This window comes from Perognathus longimembris, chromosome 20 (genome assembly GCF_023159225.1).
Source record: "Perognathus longimembris pacificus isolate PPM17 chromosome 20, ASM2315922v1, whole genome shotgun sequence".
NCBI classification, from domain to species: domain Eukaryota; kingdom Metazoa; phylum Chordata; class Mammalia; order Rodentia; family Heteromyidae; genus Perognathus; species Perognathus longimembris.
In genome coordinates, this window is record NC_063180.1 from 28,834,866 (window position 1) to 28,849,113 (window position 14,248).

Sequence of the window (14,248 nt, forward strand, 5' to 3'; positions counted from 1 at the left end):
TCTGTCGTGTGTATTTCAAGTGTTCAAAACAATCTCTGAATCATTTTAGTTCTTTGGGAAGTGAGGGTGTGGCTGTTGTGTTTTTCCAGTTGCGGTACCTGGACAGCAGGGAAGACGAGCAGGTCCGGGGGATCACCATGAAGTCTAGCGCCATTTCACTACATTATGCCCAAGGTAAACCAGCCTGTGTTTTAAAGAAAAGTAACTTTGTAAAATATAAGGCATCTTCTCTTTCTGAATGAATTGCATGCCTCCGTTGTTGGGTTTTTTTTTTTTTTCTTTTATACTCCCATGTATTTCATTCTGGCCTCTCCAGATAATGTATTGTCAGAGTCAGGCTGACCAGGCTTGGATGCAGATGGGGACCTGTGGAGGGCAGAAGAACTGGCAGGTCACACCTGTGGATTCTTCAGCAGGAGTCAAGAGCCCTGGGACTTGGCTGGCTCGCCCTTAGTGTTTCATTTCCTGGCAGTATGCTTGTTCTGCCCCATGGCCTGCACAGTAGATGTGGCATTGCCTTCATAGTAGTAGCCTGCCATCCCTGAATGAAGACAGTAACATTCTAGGGATTTCTCTGGTAGAGGTAGTCGACAAGTGTGTGAGATACATGTTCACTGATGTGCTCACTGATGCCCACCAAAAATTAAAAGTAGCCAACCACATAAATGTTAGTGGAAGAATGGCTAGGTAAATGGGTACATGTGTGCTGTGAAGTATTATGCAGCTGTTAAATGCTTAATCTATGTGTAATCATACAGAAGAATGAGTGTGTTGAGAGACAAAGAAGCAGCTGCAGAGTGTTTTTGTGTGCGATACGAATACTTTAAATAAGATGCCTGTGGATAAGGGTGTTGGAAGGGCACATAACAACCTTAGCAGTGTTCTGTCCAGGAACTGGATTGTGGTAACATTGTACTTTTCAAAACATTTACTTTTGTACTGTTAGAAAACTGCACAAAAATGTATATTTTTATAATTTGAAGTAACAATAAAGACTTGTTTCCTAATGGACTGACCTGTGGTTCATCTTTCTCAGTCTTGAGTCTGGCACTGGCACCAAGGGATGTACTGTATATGGGGTGTGGCATTTCTTTTTGACAGCAGTCTCAAAACTTTTTGTACCAAATCAAAAGCTATTAGGCACATGAATTCCCTAATGCTTGGTTTTTCTTAAATCCCTCTCATATTGTAAAGTGCACCTCCTTAGTATTACATATTGTCAAGTATATCCAGAGAATGGAATTGGTGGTCTCTTTGTTTACTCACTTGTAGCTGTTGAGAGAATTGAAGCCTTTCATCTTCCCTATTCATATTATTGATGAGTTAACTGGAAGATTCCTCCTGAGTAGCTTTTAGTTACTCTAGTTACTTTCTCTACTTCAGTTGATTTTAGTTTGCTCTGAACTCCGTCTCTAGTCATCCTTGTCTCCTGTTTAGACTGCTTTTTTCAAGGCTAATTGGTATGCTATTAAATTCACCCATTGACCTCCCCAGTTTGAATTGACTTATCTTTCTGGTATGGTATCATGTGAGTATGTCCCCAGGATCCTGGGAATTGAATGCTCAGGCTCTATTGCCTGAGCAACTCATCAGGTTGTTTTATATTTGCTTCCTAAGATTTGTGAGACAGAGACTGGAACTTAGGTTAAGGTGCCATAGCTTACTGAAAAAAATATATGCACAATTATTTTGGAAACAGTATTCAGGAACACTGAAAAAATGAGTTATTGGAGTGACAAATCCTAGAGAAATTGTAGCCAGATTTTAATGCTGTCCCTAGAGAACACATCAGGAAAGGTCTATGGATGCTGTCTCTGCAAGTCACCATCCGAAGGTTCAGATATGACTTTGGCTCCTATCCTGATGTCCGTGTCTGTTGCCTTTGTCGAGACTTTGTCTTCATACACTCCCCTCGCCTTGCTTCTTATCCCTACCCCTGCCGGTTCCTTCACCTTATTTCTACCTCTACTGCTTTGCTCCTTCTGTGAGCTTTCCTTCCTGTACCAGTCCATTGAAGAGGCTGCACCCATGATTGGTCTCCTAGACTGGCCTGTCCTCCCCCATACTGAGGATTGGAGAACAGTTTGAACTTAGAGCCTCGCCTGCTAGTTAGTTACGCTACCACTTGAACCACATCTTCATCACTTGTTCCTTTAGTTATTTTTAAAATATGGTCTCACATTTTTGCCAGGCTAGCCTGGCCTGAAATTTCCCTCTTTACACATGCATTTATAGTTTGGATGACAGCTATGTACTACCAGGCCCAGCTGGGCTGGCTTCAATGGCAGTCCTTCTGATCTCTGTCTGCTGAGTGGCTAGAATTACAGATGTGTGCCACTTTGCCTCATTCCAATTGATTTCTTTAAATATTAAAAACAAATTTATCAGTTTATACTTGTAAAGAAAGTCTGGTAGGCTTCATTATAGGATATATAGTAAAACACAAGACTGAAACAGAAATCACTGTTTTACCACCAGTTCATGTATATCAATTTTATACATAATTATTATATGTGATTTTATATGTGCAAATGTACCCACACTGTGAAATAGTTTATTCCAACACTTGTCGAATATAATTAATACAGTACTAGTTCTTGACATGATGTTGATGTGAGCCACTTGTACATGAGGTAGTCTGGGTAGGATGTATGTTTGGCCACCAGAGCTTAGCTTCCCCATCCAGTGTGAGGGAGGGTCCCTTGTTCCTGTGGGACTCTCGCCATAGCTCAGGTCCAGCTGCAGCTGATTGATGCCTTGTAGGAATTTTCCTCTTCAGGATTTGGTGTAATCTTTTTAAATGTTGGCAACTTTTTGGAAATTGTATAGAATTGGAATTGAAATGCTATCAGGCACAATGAGCTGTAGTGAACTTTAATGTCACTTAGAAACCTCAGGCATATCGACTCTCAAACAACCCACTTCAGTGGAGCTCTGAGGACACCCAGGGGTCACCACCTGTAGCCTGGTTCTACTCTAAGCACATGGAGGAACGATGGTGCAGCTTTCTGCACAGATAGAAAATTAAGTTTCTTCTTTGTAAACACCCAATTAGTGGTAGTGGGCAAGTAGAGAATTTACACTCACTCTGGTTTCAGCTCTGGAGCTCTCTGGGCTTACTCTTCAAAGACATGTCAGAGGATGCCCTGCCACTCAGATGCACACAGGCCAGTGTGTACTAGCAATATCCTCCTACTTATTTGGGGCCATAGTCACCCTTTGCTTCGGGCTGTGTGGATGTGACCCTGTGATCCTGAGAATTACTCCTCTGGGACAGAATCCCTCGTTTGACTAAAAGGTCAATTTTTGTTCTCTCAGAACAGTGAAAGCTTTACTTGGTGAGGCTTTCAGTTGGTGCTAAGACTGAGTACTGGGGCCCTGAGGGTTTAATTCCAAGCTGGGTGTCTCCTGTGGCAGTCAGTTCACACACCCCTGTGAGATGGGATTGTCCCTATTTTTCCCGTGAGAGCAGGTTCTTGGATCCAAGTCATTGCGTTTCCAGTCCATTCGCTTGAACAAGGGATCTGTCAGAAGTCAGTTTATCCAGGCCACAACTAATTCTTCCCACAGCGGTTCTGTCCCACCACAGGCCCTTGGCTTACTCATGGTCTTGGGGCCAGCATTTCCTATTTCCTACATCCCTGTTGGCTTTGGTTTACACCCAGGATATCAACCACATGATCTGGCCTTTTTTTATGGTGTAAAGACACTGTGTTTCTTTGTGATTCCCCATTTCTTCTCTTACCAAACTTTAGGCTAAAGATCTTCCAATGTAAACATCCCCACATCCACGATATCTTTACATTGGTGTTCTCTTCTGGCCTGGCATCTCTGAAAATGCTGCTTTCCTTGTACTTTTTTTTTTCCCCCCTGATCCTTGGGCTTCACCCATGCCAATAATTCTACTACTTGAGCATATGCCAAGGCCCATTGTTTTTACTTTTTGTTTTGGAAATAGGGTATTGCTACTTTTAAGTAAAGCTGCTGCTTTGGGATCTGTGAAAGGCTCCTTAATCCAAGAGGGCCTGAGGCCCTTATTTTTATTTTATTTTATTGCCAGTCCTGGGCCTTGGACTCAGGGCCTGAACACTGTCCCTGGCTTCTTTTTGCGCCACTTCTGGCCATTTTCTATATATGTGGAATTGAACCCAGGGCTTCATGTATACGAGGCAAGCACTCTTGCCACTAGGCCATATCCCCAGCCCCTGAGGCCCTGATATTTGACATGGTTTTCTTTGGGGATGTCCGCAGCCAACTCTGAATGGGCCTTCTGTGCTTTCTGCACCTGAGCCTTGTTCCTTATAAAGAAATCTGCCTAGAAAGACCTTGAGGCCAGGGGGCACTAAGCCAGCAGCCTGGTGCTAACAGGTGGTGATCTTTCCCACTGAACCTGGCACACTTTGGAACCCTTCCCCTGCTCTTTGTGGAGTTCACTACCTGTGGGATCTTGGGCAGATGGGATAGCATTTACTGCCAGGCTGTGTGGAATGCTTAAAGATGACACAGCTAGCGGGTTTGAACTTCTCCGTCAATTTGAATATTACTTTAAGGTGGTTATGGTCTGAATTGAGTTCTAGCTAGATATCCTTGAGAAAGATCTCTAGCTTTTCTATGACCTGGTCACTTGCTTTGTAACATGGTGCTAGTGCTAGCAACTGCTGGGCCATGGATGGCAGTCTCCACATACTAGCTGAGGCTATGGCTGCTGTTGAGTGTCACTGCCATGTCACCTAAGGCATGAGCAAGTTGTCAAAGTTATGTGGGAAAGAATGCTTTGAGTGGTCCATTTAGCACCATAGTCATTCTTAAGTAAGGTGATGTCAGTAAGCAGTGAAAGGAGGAGCAAAAGTAAAAATAAATATATGGACATTCAAATAGTTTAACCTTTAAAAATAATATCAGAGCAGTAATGGTCTGGGAGTGGTGGTTCAAGCGCCTACCTAGCTACTGGAGAGGCAGAGATGTGTGGATCACAGTTTGAAGCCAGCCCCTCCAGACTCCATCTCAACTAGCAGCTGGGCATGGTGGCACCTCTGTTATTGTGGTGATAAAGGGAAGTCTTAATAGGATTGAAGTACAGGCCTACCTGGGCATAAAGTAGACCCTATCTTGAAAATAACCAGCACCCCAAGGGGATATTGGAGTGGCTCAAATGCTTAAGTGTGAGGCCCTAAGATCAAAGCCCCTCAAGAAGGTAGCAATAATGGAGGTAATGTATTATTACTATTTGGGAGTATCTTTATATCAAAGCTCTATAACCTATGCTTGCCAGTTGTTCTGCTTTGCCTACTACTCAGCTTTGATGGGATGTGTGAACTTCTGAGTTAACCCAGACAAGTGAAGGTGAAGCCTTGGCCTTCTCTAAGCTTCATGTCCTTGTCAGGAATATTAAAGGGGAGTGGATACATGAGCACATACAGCACACTGATGGCACATATACGCTGCCATCATAGATGTATGACTGCCCCTTAAATTGAAGGATTTTTGTAACTGATTTTTAGGTTCTAACTTTCAGAAGTTAGAAGAGAAACTTGACAAACTGCTCTGTGTCTTCTTAAATTGGCATTTGTGTGTGTGTGTGTGTGTGTGTGTGCGCGTGCGTGCGTGCCATTGCTGTGGCTTGAACTCGGGGTGTACTTTTGTGCTCAAGGCTTGTGTTCTACCACATGATCCAAAGTTAGCTTTTTTGGAGATAAGAGTCTCATGGACTTTCCTGCTGAGGCTGGCTTTGAACTGCTATCCTCTTGTCTCAGCTCCTAAATAGCTAAGCTTACAGGTATAAGCCACTGACAACCAGCTCAGAGGTGAGTGACCCTTTGAACAGCTTCATGCTTGAGCTCTTAAGGCCCATAGTCATCGAGTTTTTTTGCGTCTCAGTTTCTTGGTTACTAACATGAACATTAATAGTATTATCACATACGGATAGGATAAGGCTTAAGTGCTGTGTGGTTAGAACGTAAGTGATTAGAACATAGTACAGGGCTCACACAAACCTCTTAGGACATGTTAAGTATTGGAGTAGTACCATCCTCAAACATTTTACATAGCAGCTGTTTGGAGTCCCATCAGTGGGAGGAGTTAGAAGGATGCCATCACTAGAGCTGTGGGCTCCTTAAGTTTATTCAAACTTTTCTTAGAAGCTCTTTTATTCTAGCATGCCTGGGAAAGTGTGTTATAAATATGTGCAGCTGAAAAACATGTGCTTTGAAATGTTATTCCAGGTGGTGAGGAGTACCTGATTAACCTGATAGACTCCCCAGGACACGTAGATTTCTCTTCTGAAGTGTCAACTGCTGTCCGGATTTGTGATGGGTGTATCATCGTGGTGGACGCTGTGGAAGGGGTCTGCCCACAGGTAATGGATATACAGTGAGATAGTTTCCTGGCTGGAGAAGGTGGGTAAAGAGGAGAAACTGTTGATTACTGTGAGCTGCTTTAGACTTTTCCCTGACCGTTAACAAAATCAGCTTTCTAGTTCATATTTGGTAATAGTCCAGTTTGAGATGGAGTTAAGTATCCAGAGTTCTGAAGGGGTTTTAAAGATAGAGAGTTATGATGAGGTTGTGATCTGAGAGATAAACAAGATCGGAGGAGTGCTGGTTCTGTGGAGTTTGTTTTTTAACCATTTAGCTCTTTTGAGGGCATGTCTGTAGACACATTTCCACTGTCTTTGCCTTCTTTACATATTGTATACATCCTTAAGCTGTCACTCCCCATAAGCAAGAGTGATTCTGGTTTGTAGTTCCTTGGTACTACTATTCCTTATGTATACCTTGCGCAAACTGAGCAAACCCCTGTGTGCCTGCTGTAGCCCGTGGGATGGTGGGAATGTGCTGGTTGATTTCCAAGAACTGTTACATTTCTGAGTTTTACATTTTTCTTCGTATTGTCAGACACAGGCTGTTCTGCGACAAGCTTGGCTAGAAAACATCCGTCCGGTATTGGTGATTAATAAGCTGGATCGCTTGATAGTGGAGCTAAAATTCACCCCACAGGAGGCCTATTCTCATCTCAAGAATATTTTAGAACAGGTATATGTTCTTCAATATTTTTAAAACTAGGGGTCAGAGAGGAGTTTGAGGAAGTCTATGCCATTGCTACAATTCCCACATGTTGGGGGTTTCCCTTGTGATCAAGGCAGCAGAGCTGGCATACTTGGGGTCCCTTAGCTCTCCATGATGCAGTGTGGATGGTAGATGCTCTTGTGTAAAGGTTTGTAGTTCAGTTCATAAGTGAAGCAGTATTAGGAGATTCTGCTTACACAATGATTTATTCAGAAAATATTTGTCTAGAGGCATGACAAAGAAATGAATGACCAAATGTCCCTTTTTGCAGGAAATTGTAAATATTAGCTGGACACTTTAAGCTTCCTTTTCAAGGAACTCACAATGTGAAAAGGAGACAGACAATTGAGGAGAAACTTGTAGGGCAATGATATATCTCTGGATGTGATTGGAGAGCTCAGTGGAGAGCCACTTAGCAGTATGAGTCAGAAGGGAAGGGAGTGGAGACCTTGAGATGGAAGAAAGGTGACTGCTTGCAAGGTAGAATCAGAGAAAGAACATTTCAAAGAGAAGGAATATGGTATACAGAGTCCAGAGGCAAGCAAGAGCATGGTACAGTGTTTCCCTCAAGGAAGTAGTTTAGTGCAGCTGAAGAATTAGATCATGATAAGCAGTGGCAGGAGATAGAGAAAGAAATCTTAAGGCCTAGATTTTAGTGCGTCTTGTGTGCCATGCATAGGATTTTACAATTCTTCAAGACAGAAGCCATGGTGTGATCCGTCAGCTTGAGTGTGTTCATTTGTTCAAGGAGGGAATGGCAGAGGTGGAGCAGAGAAAGATAATGGGTGGACCCAGGCCTGCTGGAAGCAGGCAGAGGTACAGAAAAGCCCTGCCCAGCAGATGTCCTTTGTAGGAGAACTGGTCTGCACAGACTCAGGGTTGGGTTATGGGGGACAGGCAGGAATTCTGAGTGGGCTCCAGGATTTCTCTGAGGTAGGACATAAGATGACTTACTTGCACATGAAAACAGTTGGGGGTTAGAGCTGGGAAGTGGTCTGAATAGAGTGAGGAGTGAGGGAGGGAGGTGACTAAAGTTAAAACTAAGATTCAGGGGTTTGGAGACCTTGGGCTCCTAGAGATGCCAGTCCCCAGTTCTGAACAGAAAGTTGGCACATGTTAGTATTTACATTGAAATGATAGGCATTGCAAAAGTGACCTGTTTGCTAGTTTTGCTAGGGTTGGCATATATAAGATATTCACTGGCAGTAAATGTCACCACTGCTCAACCCCAACAGTGAGGGTGATTGGAACCTCTCAGGTTAGACATGTCTTCTCGCCAAGCCTGTCAAGTATTTGAATGACACTCTGCTGTTTCACCATCTCTCCTAGATTAATGCACTGACAGGAACTCTTTTTACATCTAAAGTCCTAGAAGAAAGAGCAGAGAGGGAGGCGGAATCCCACGTGAATGCAAGCTCTGAGCCCGGGGAGCTGGTGTACGACTGGAGCGCTGGCCTGGAGGACACGGATGACTCCCACCTGTACTTCTCTCCAGAGCAGGGCAACGTGGTCTTTACCAGCGCAGTTGATGGCTGGGGCTTTGGGTAAGCCTTTGGCAACAGCGTTAAATCTTTCTGTGGGTTTTATATACACCAATTCTTTAAAACTTGTTATTTTAGGATAATTACAGACTTAACTTAGTCATGGATGGCACCAGTGGTGCCTGTCATGTTCTAAGGCGTCATCACCATTCCTCAAGTCATCCGGACTTTCTCCTGAGTCATCTTCTAGGAGTTTCATAGCTTCATGTTTTACATTTAAGTCTCTGTTCCACTTTGACTTAATTTTGAGATGTGTCCGTCTGTGTCTAGGTTCATTTTCTTTCTGTGTGTCTGTTTAGTTGTTCCAGGACCCTCTGTTGAGAAGACTGTCTTTTCTCAGGCTGTCTTTGCCTCTTTGTGAAAGATGACTTGACTTGTTGATGTGAGTCTACTTTCTTTCCGTTCCATGGGTTTATCTTTGCCCATAGCACACTGTCTTGATGACTGTAGCTTTATGGTAATCTTGAAGTTGTTTATTGTTATTCAATACTGTGTTGGCTAGTCTGGGTCTTTGCTTCCTTTATATAAACCTTTAATCAGTTTGTTGTTTTTCATAGCATGTCTTGCTGAGTTTTTGGGGTTCCATTGGATCTATAGATTAAGTTGGAAAGAACTGGCATCTTGAAAATATCGAACCTTCCTGTTTATTAACTTGGAGTCTTTCAGTTTACTTAGCTTTCTGGATTGGCTCTTTATACCCAGAATTAGCTCTCTACTACTGGCTAAGCCTCCCTTACCTGAAATGCGTAATTTAGACCCACAAGTTTTCCAGATTTAGGAAATTCATTATAGGCGCACAATTATTCAAGTATAATTAATAACATCATTGATTATTCAAGTATAACTAGTATATATTTGGCTTATATCAGTAATTGTGGGCTTGTAACAAATTCACTGTAGTTGTGGGCTTTGTCTTGCACATGGAACCAGAAATGCTGACTCATCAGGAGATTTTCACGAAGTGCACAACAGTGTAACCTGGAATTGGAAAAGAGAAAGGCCCAGCAATTGACTGAATGCAAACTTTGGGAGTACCCTACCCAGTTGTTGCCTCAAGCAACAAATGCAATAGTTTGTAAATAGTTTATAAATAATATGTTTTAATATTTGTATTGTTATAAATAGTCTACTTGGGTATTTGAATGCATAAACCAAACTTAAATCAATTTAAGCAATGGATGTACATTGAAGTAGAAATTAAGAACCTCCTGAGAATTTGCACTTTGTTTGTATGGTTAATAGCCTGACATTATCACCTGTTTGGGCTTCAGTTTTCTCATCTGAAAAATAGGAATGTTGGGCTAAGATGATTTCTAAAAAGTTGTTCCGTTCACAAAGTATGCTAGTCACTCATGGTGGCACATGCCTGTAGTTATAATCCATGCACTCAGGAGGCTGAGATTGTAGGATTGGGGAGTTCAGGGCAGCCTGTACTACAATAAAAATTTGAGACCCCACCTCAAAAAAAATGTTCCATTCAGTCATCATTCAGTTATATTACAGGTTCTGACTTATTGCTTTCCTAATTTGAGCATTCTGCTATCAAACCACAAGGTGGAGGGCTTGTCCCTCTTGCAGTGATCTCTTAGTTCTATTTAGTGTTTTGTCTAAAACTTACAAGGAGGAGGAATGGGGCCAGTCTTGAGTCGATGGAGTAAGGTGGCTTCTGTGTCAGCTGCTGACATTTGATATTACCAATCAGTACTCCCCATGTTAGATAAGGTCAGATCAGAGACAGGCAAGAGCCGCCTCTCTGCAATCAGTGTGCCAATCTATGAGAAGATGGTAGACATTAAAACACTGGAGACCTTGTCCTTCTCATTTCCTCTATACTGTCAGTGAGGCAGCAATGATAGCTCCAAGTGTCACAAAAGGTGAAACTGTGCACTGGGACATGATAAAGAAGTATGATGAGTGATTGAATCTAGGTTTGACACCTAAATGTCCTGTTAATATATCTTAATCTAGGAATATCTGCTCAGAGTGAGAACATGTGGGTGAGGAAGAGCAAGAATAATTTCAAATTTCTGTCTCAAGTAATAAATTGAGGTTCTGATTCTACAGAATAGGGAAAAAGCTCTCCCTAAGAGTTTTGTTTGTTTTTGCATACCACCTTCCTTGAATCCTTCAGTTACATTAGTCCTCTGGGCAGTTTGGAGGGCTAGAGAACATGGCAGGTTGTCATTTAGGAAGATAGGTAACCACTGCATTAGTGAAGTCTTGCAATGTAAATAATGTGGTTCGGGTCTCTTTTGAAAATTTAGTTTCTCTGTAGGAGACATGAATTAAAGTAGAATTCAAGAATGGAGAGGTTGTCCTACAGATTATCATTGTTTTGAAATTGCAATTAATTGGGTACAATGGATTGTGCTGTAATCCTGGCAGAATCCTAGGGAGAATTGCAGTTAGATGCCAGCCCGAGTGAAGGTTAGCTGGATCCCCTCTCTACCAGTTAAAAATTAGCTGGATGTGGTGGTGGGTACCACCTGTCATCTCAGTCTGTGGGAAGTGTAAATCGTTTGAGGCTCACAGTCTAGGTCTATGCAGCATAAACACAGACTAGTCAAAAAATAAGGGAAGTGCAAAGGCCTGGAGTCATGGCTTAGGTATTGGATCTGTCTAGTGAGCACGAGGCCCAGTATTCAAATTCCAGTACTGCCAAAAAATTACAACCAGTAACAGATAAATAAGTAAAAGCACTAAATGATAGTGGGAGAGGGATTGGTGGACATGAATAAACATGTTGTGGAATGGAAAGGCCAGGCGCCAGTGCTCATGCCTGTAATCCTTGTTGCTCAGGAGGCTGAGATCTGAGGATTGCAGTCTATAACCAGCTCAGGCAGGAGAGTCCATGAGACTCTCACCTCCAATTAGTCACCAAAAAGCTGTGGCTCAAGTAGTAGAGCACTAGCCTTGGCCTGAATTCAAGCCCCAGGCCCAGTATACACATACACACACAAAAGAATGGAAAGGATAAAAGACAAGGTTTTTGAAAGACTTATATGTGTGCCTGTTTTGTGCCCATTTGCATGTGTCCAGTCATAGTAGCCTGAGCACATAGGCAGATATCTTACTATAATTGATAGCGTTACCTGTATGATGCCTTTGTGTGTCATTCTTTCTGTAATACATGGAAACAATTATGGGCAATACATGGCACAGAAACACTCAGGTGTTACCTAGGTTTATTGTTGTTTATAATAACAGCTCTTGTTTTTTTTTTCCCAGAATTGAGCAATTTGCCAAAATCTATAGTAAAAAAATTGGCATCAAAAAGGAAGTTCTTTTGAAAACTTTGTGGGGAGATTATTACATAAATATGAAGGCTAAGAAGATTATGAAGGCTGATCAGGTAATGTGGTATATACCACCCTTTCGTCATCGAAACCTATACTGTAATATCTTTTACTAAATACAGTTTCAGCTTTAGTTCTTGTGGATGAGTTCCAGAGGGAATTTATAGTCTTATTTAATTGAGAAAGGCTTATGAGTCTTATATACAGTTATTATTTGCATAGAGTCCTACATCCTTATAAAGGACTCACATAGTCACATTGTTTTCCAGAAGACAAGAGAAGTCAGCTGTAGAATACAGGTAATTATTTACAACATTCTTACTGTTGAATAAACATGTCTGAGTAGAAATGAGCCACATGAATAGTAAAATATGAAAATGCCTAATAAGTGTTCAGGAACTTAAGCCCATGTATTCTCTTGTACAGGCCAAAGGAAAGAAACCTTTATTTGTACAATTGATCCTGGAAAATATATGGAGCTTGTATGATGCTGTCTTGAAAAAGTAAGACTTGTAAAATGGCCTCTGGGCACCTTCCACGATAATGAGTCAGTCTGAGAAGTTGAGAAAGATCAAGACAGTGAGCAGATGTCAGGGCCCGGAGTACATGTGGCTCCAGTGGAGGGTGGCAGAGGTGGGCAGAACTGCAGCATTCTACAGGGGCTCAGGTGAGGAGATGAGAGGGCGGAGACAAAGGGCCTTAGCTTTTAGAAACCCAGTTTTTAAAGTAGTAGTTGTAGTAGAACAAGGTGCTTGACATCTCAAGTCGCTAATGAGAAATATGGAAATGACTTGCCTTGCTTCTATGATTTACTTTCTAAGTTATTCCCAAATCAGCATCGTAACTTCTTAGCATTTATTGATGAAGCTACTTTCCCCGTTACCTAGCTGTCTCTGGATAGGGGAGGTGTGCTGGGCGCTTTCAAAGGAGTTCATTTGGAAGTGTCAGGGTAGAGGATAGGAGGCCTTTGCTGCCAGGGTCCTTTTCACTAGCTGTGTAGACAGACAGACAGAGGCAACACATAAGGGAAAAATAATAACGTCAAATTAGTACTGAGCTCTGTTGCCCACTCCTATTCATACTTGTGTATGCCTTTTCCCCATCTCATTTCTACTACAGGGATAAGGAAAAAATTGACAAAATAGTGACTTCTTTAGGATTAAAACTTGGAGCCCGGGAGGCACGACATTCAGACCCCAAAGTCCAGATCAATGCCATCTGTAGCCAGTGGCTCCCTGTGTCCCATGCTGTCCTCGGTATCCTTTGCTTTAATGGGTTTTCAGCACCACATCCCAATCCAAGTAAGAAGTAACACACTCCAATCCAGAGTAAGTCTTCTCTGCTAATTTAAACATAGTGCTTCATACTTAAAAAACTAATATGCTAATATGGATTTTGTTGCTTATGCTTAATAAGCCTGAAATGAAAATATTTTCCCTAAGATATAACATGTAAGTATATAATGTGCATGCTAGTGTTAACTTTCTTTCAAGGTCTGAAGCCAGCCCGCATGCTGAGCTCTACTGACCTCATTTGTTCCGTGGGCTGTTGGTGAAGGTGTCTGTCCAGAGTGCCTGGGCTGAGCCCAAGTCCCCAAGCTCCCTTGAGAGTGTGTGTGGTCCCTAAAGCAGCGCTACCTTACAGCCCAGCCATTATCCATGTGAACATCCACTGTTACCTTGGCATGAGTCTGCTCTCCTGGTGAAGGCACTGGCTTGGTGTTGGTCCTTAACGACAGGCTTCAGCTATGGTGTGTCAGAAACTGCCCAGTCCTCTTGAGATTACGTCGGAGAGAGTGGAGAGACTGATGTGTGCAGGATCGCAGACGTTTGACTCCCTTCCGCCAGAAACTCAAGCCTTGAAAGCAGGTGAGATGGTGATGAACACATGGGAGAGAACCATGTGTTGACTGTCCTCAGTACAGGCTGCTCCAGCCCAACTCACTGACTGCAAAAATCTCCAGGTGCAAAAGGGCCTTTGCCATGTGTCCAAATTCATAAATGGACAAGACATGGCTGTCTTGGCTTTCACCAGTTCCCTTCCACCACTATCAAAGTTTTTCTTTACCTCAGCCCTTTGCTTGGCCATTGGGTGGATGACCAAAACATTTCTGTGCTAATCTCACTTCATCATTCCCCTACCCTCTATCTTCCTCATCAGCAGGAATGGCTTCCCCAAGCTATGCATCATCACTGCTGCGGCTGTGTCCTTGGGGACAGGAGAGATAGGTCAGGAATTGTGCTGCTCATCAGATATCTTGAGGGGGAAGCCCCGTTCCTGGCTCTGTGGGTGCTTTGAAAGCAGGTTCTGTGTATGTTCACTCTACCCATTCTATTGAATTTGCAAC

The 14,248-nt window shown here is 42.7% G+C and overlaps 1 protein-coding gene across 1 annotated transcript in view; it reads left to right on the top strand.

Moving 5' to 3' along the window:
* Positions 1–14,248, top strand: part of Efl1 (elongation factor like GTPase 1) — a 48,005-nt gene that overhangs the window by 3,552 nt on the left and 30,205 nt on the right. The window contains 8 exon segments of the mRNA XM_048368887.1: positions 90–174; positions 6,222–6,355; positions 6,894–7,031; positions 8,394–8,608; positions 11,834–11,957; positions 12,328–12,404; positions 13,021–13,157; positions 13,647–13,769. Of these exon segments, the coding sequence (XP_048224844.1) occupies positions 90–174; positions 6,222–6,355; positions 6,894–7,031; positions 8,394–8,608; positions 11,834–11,957; positions 12,328–12,404; positions 13,021–13,157; positions 13,647–13,769 (1,033 nt within the window).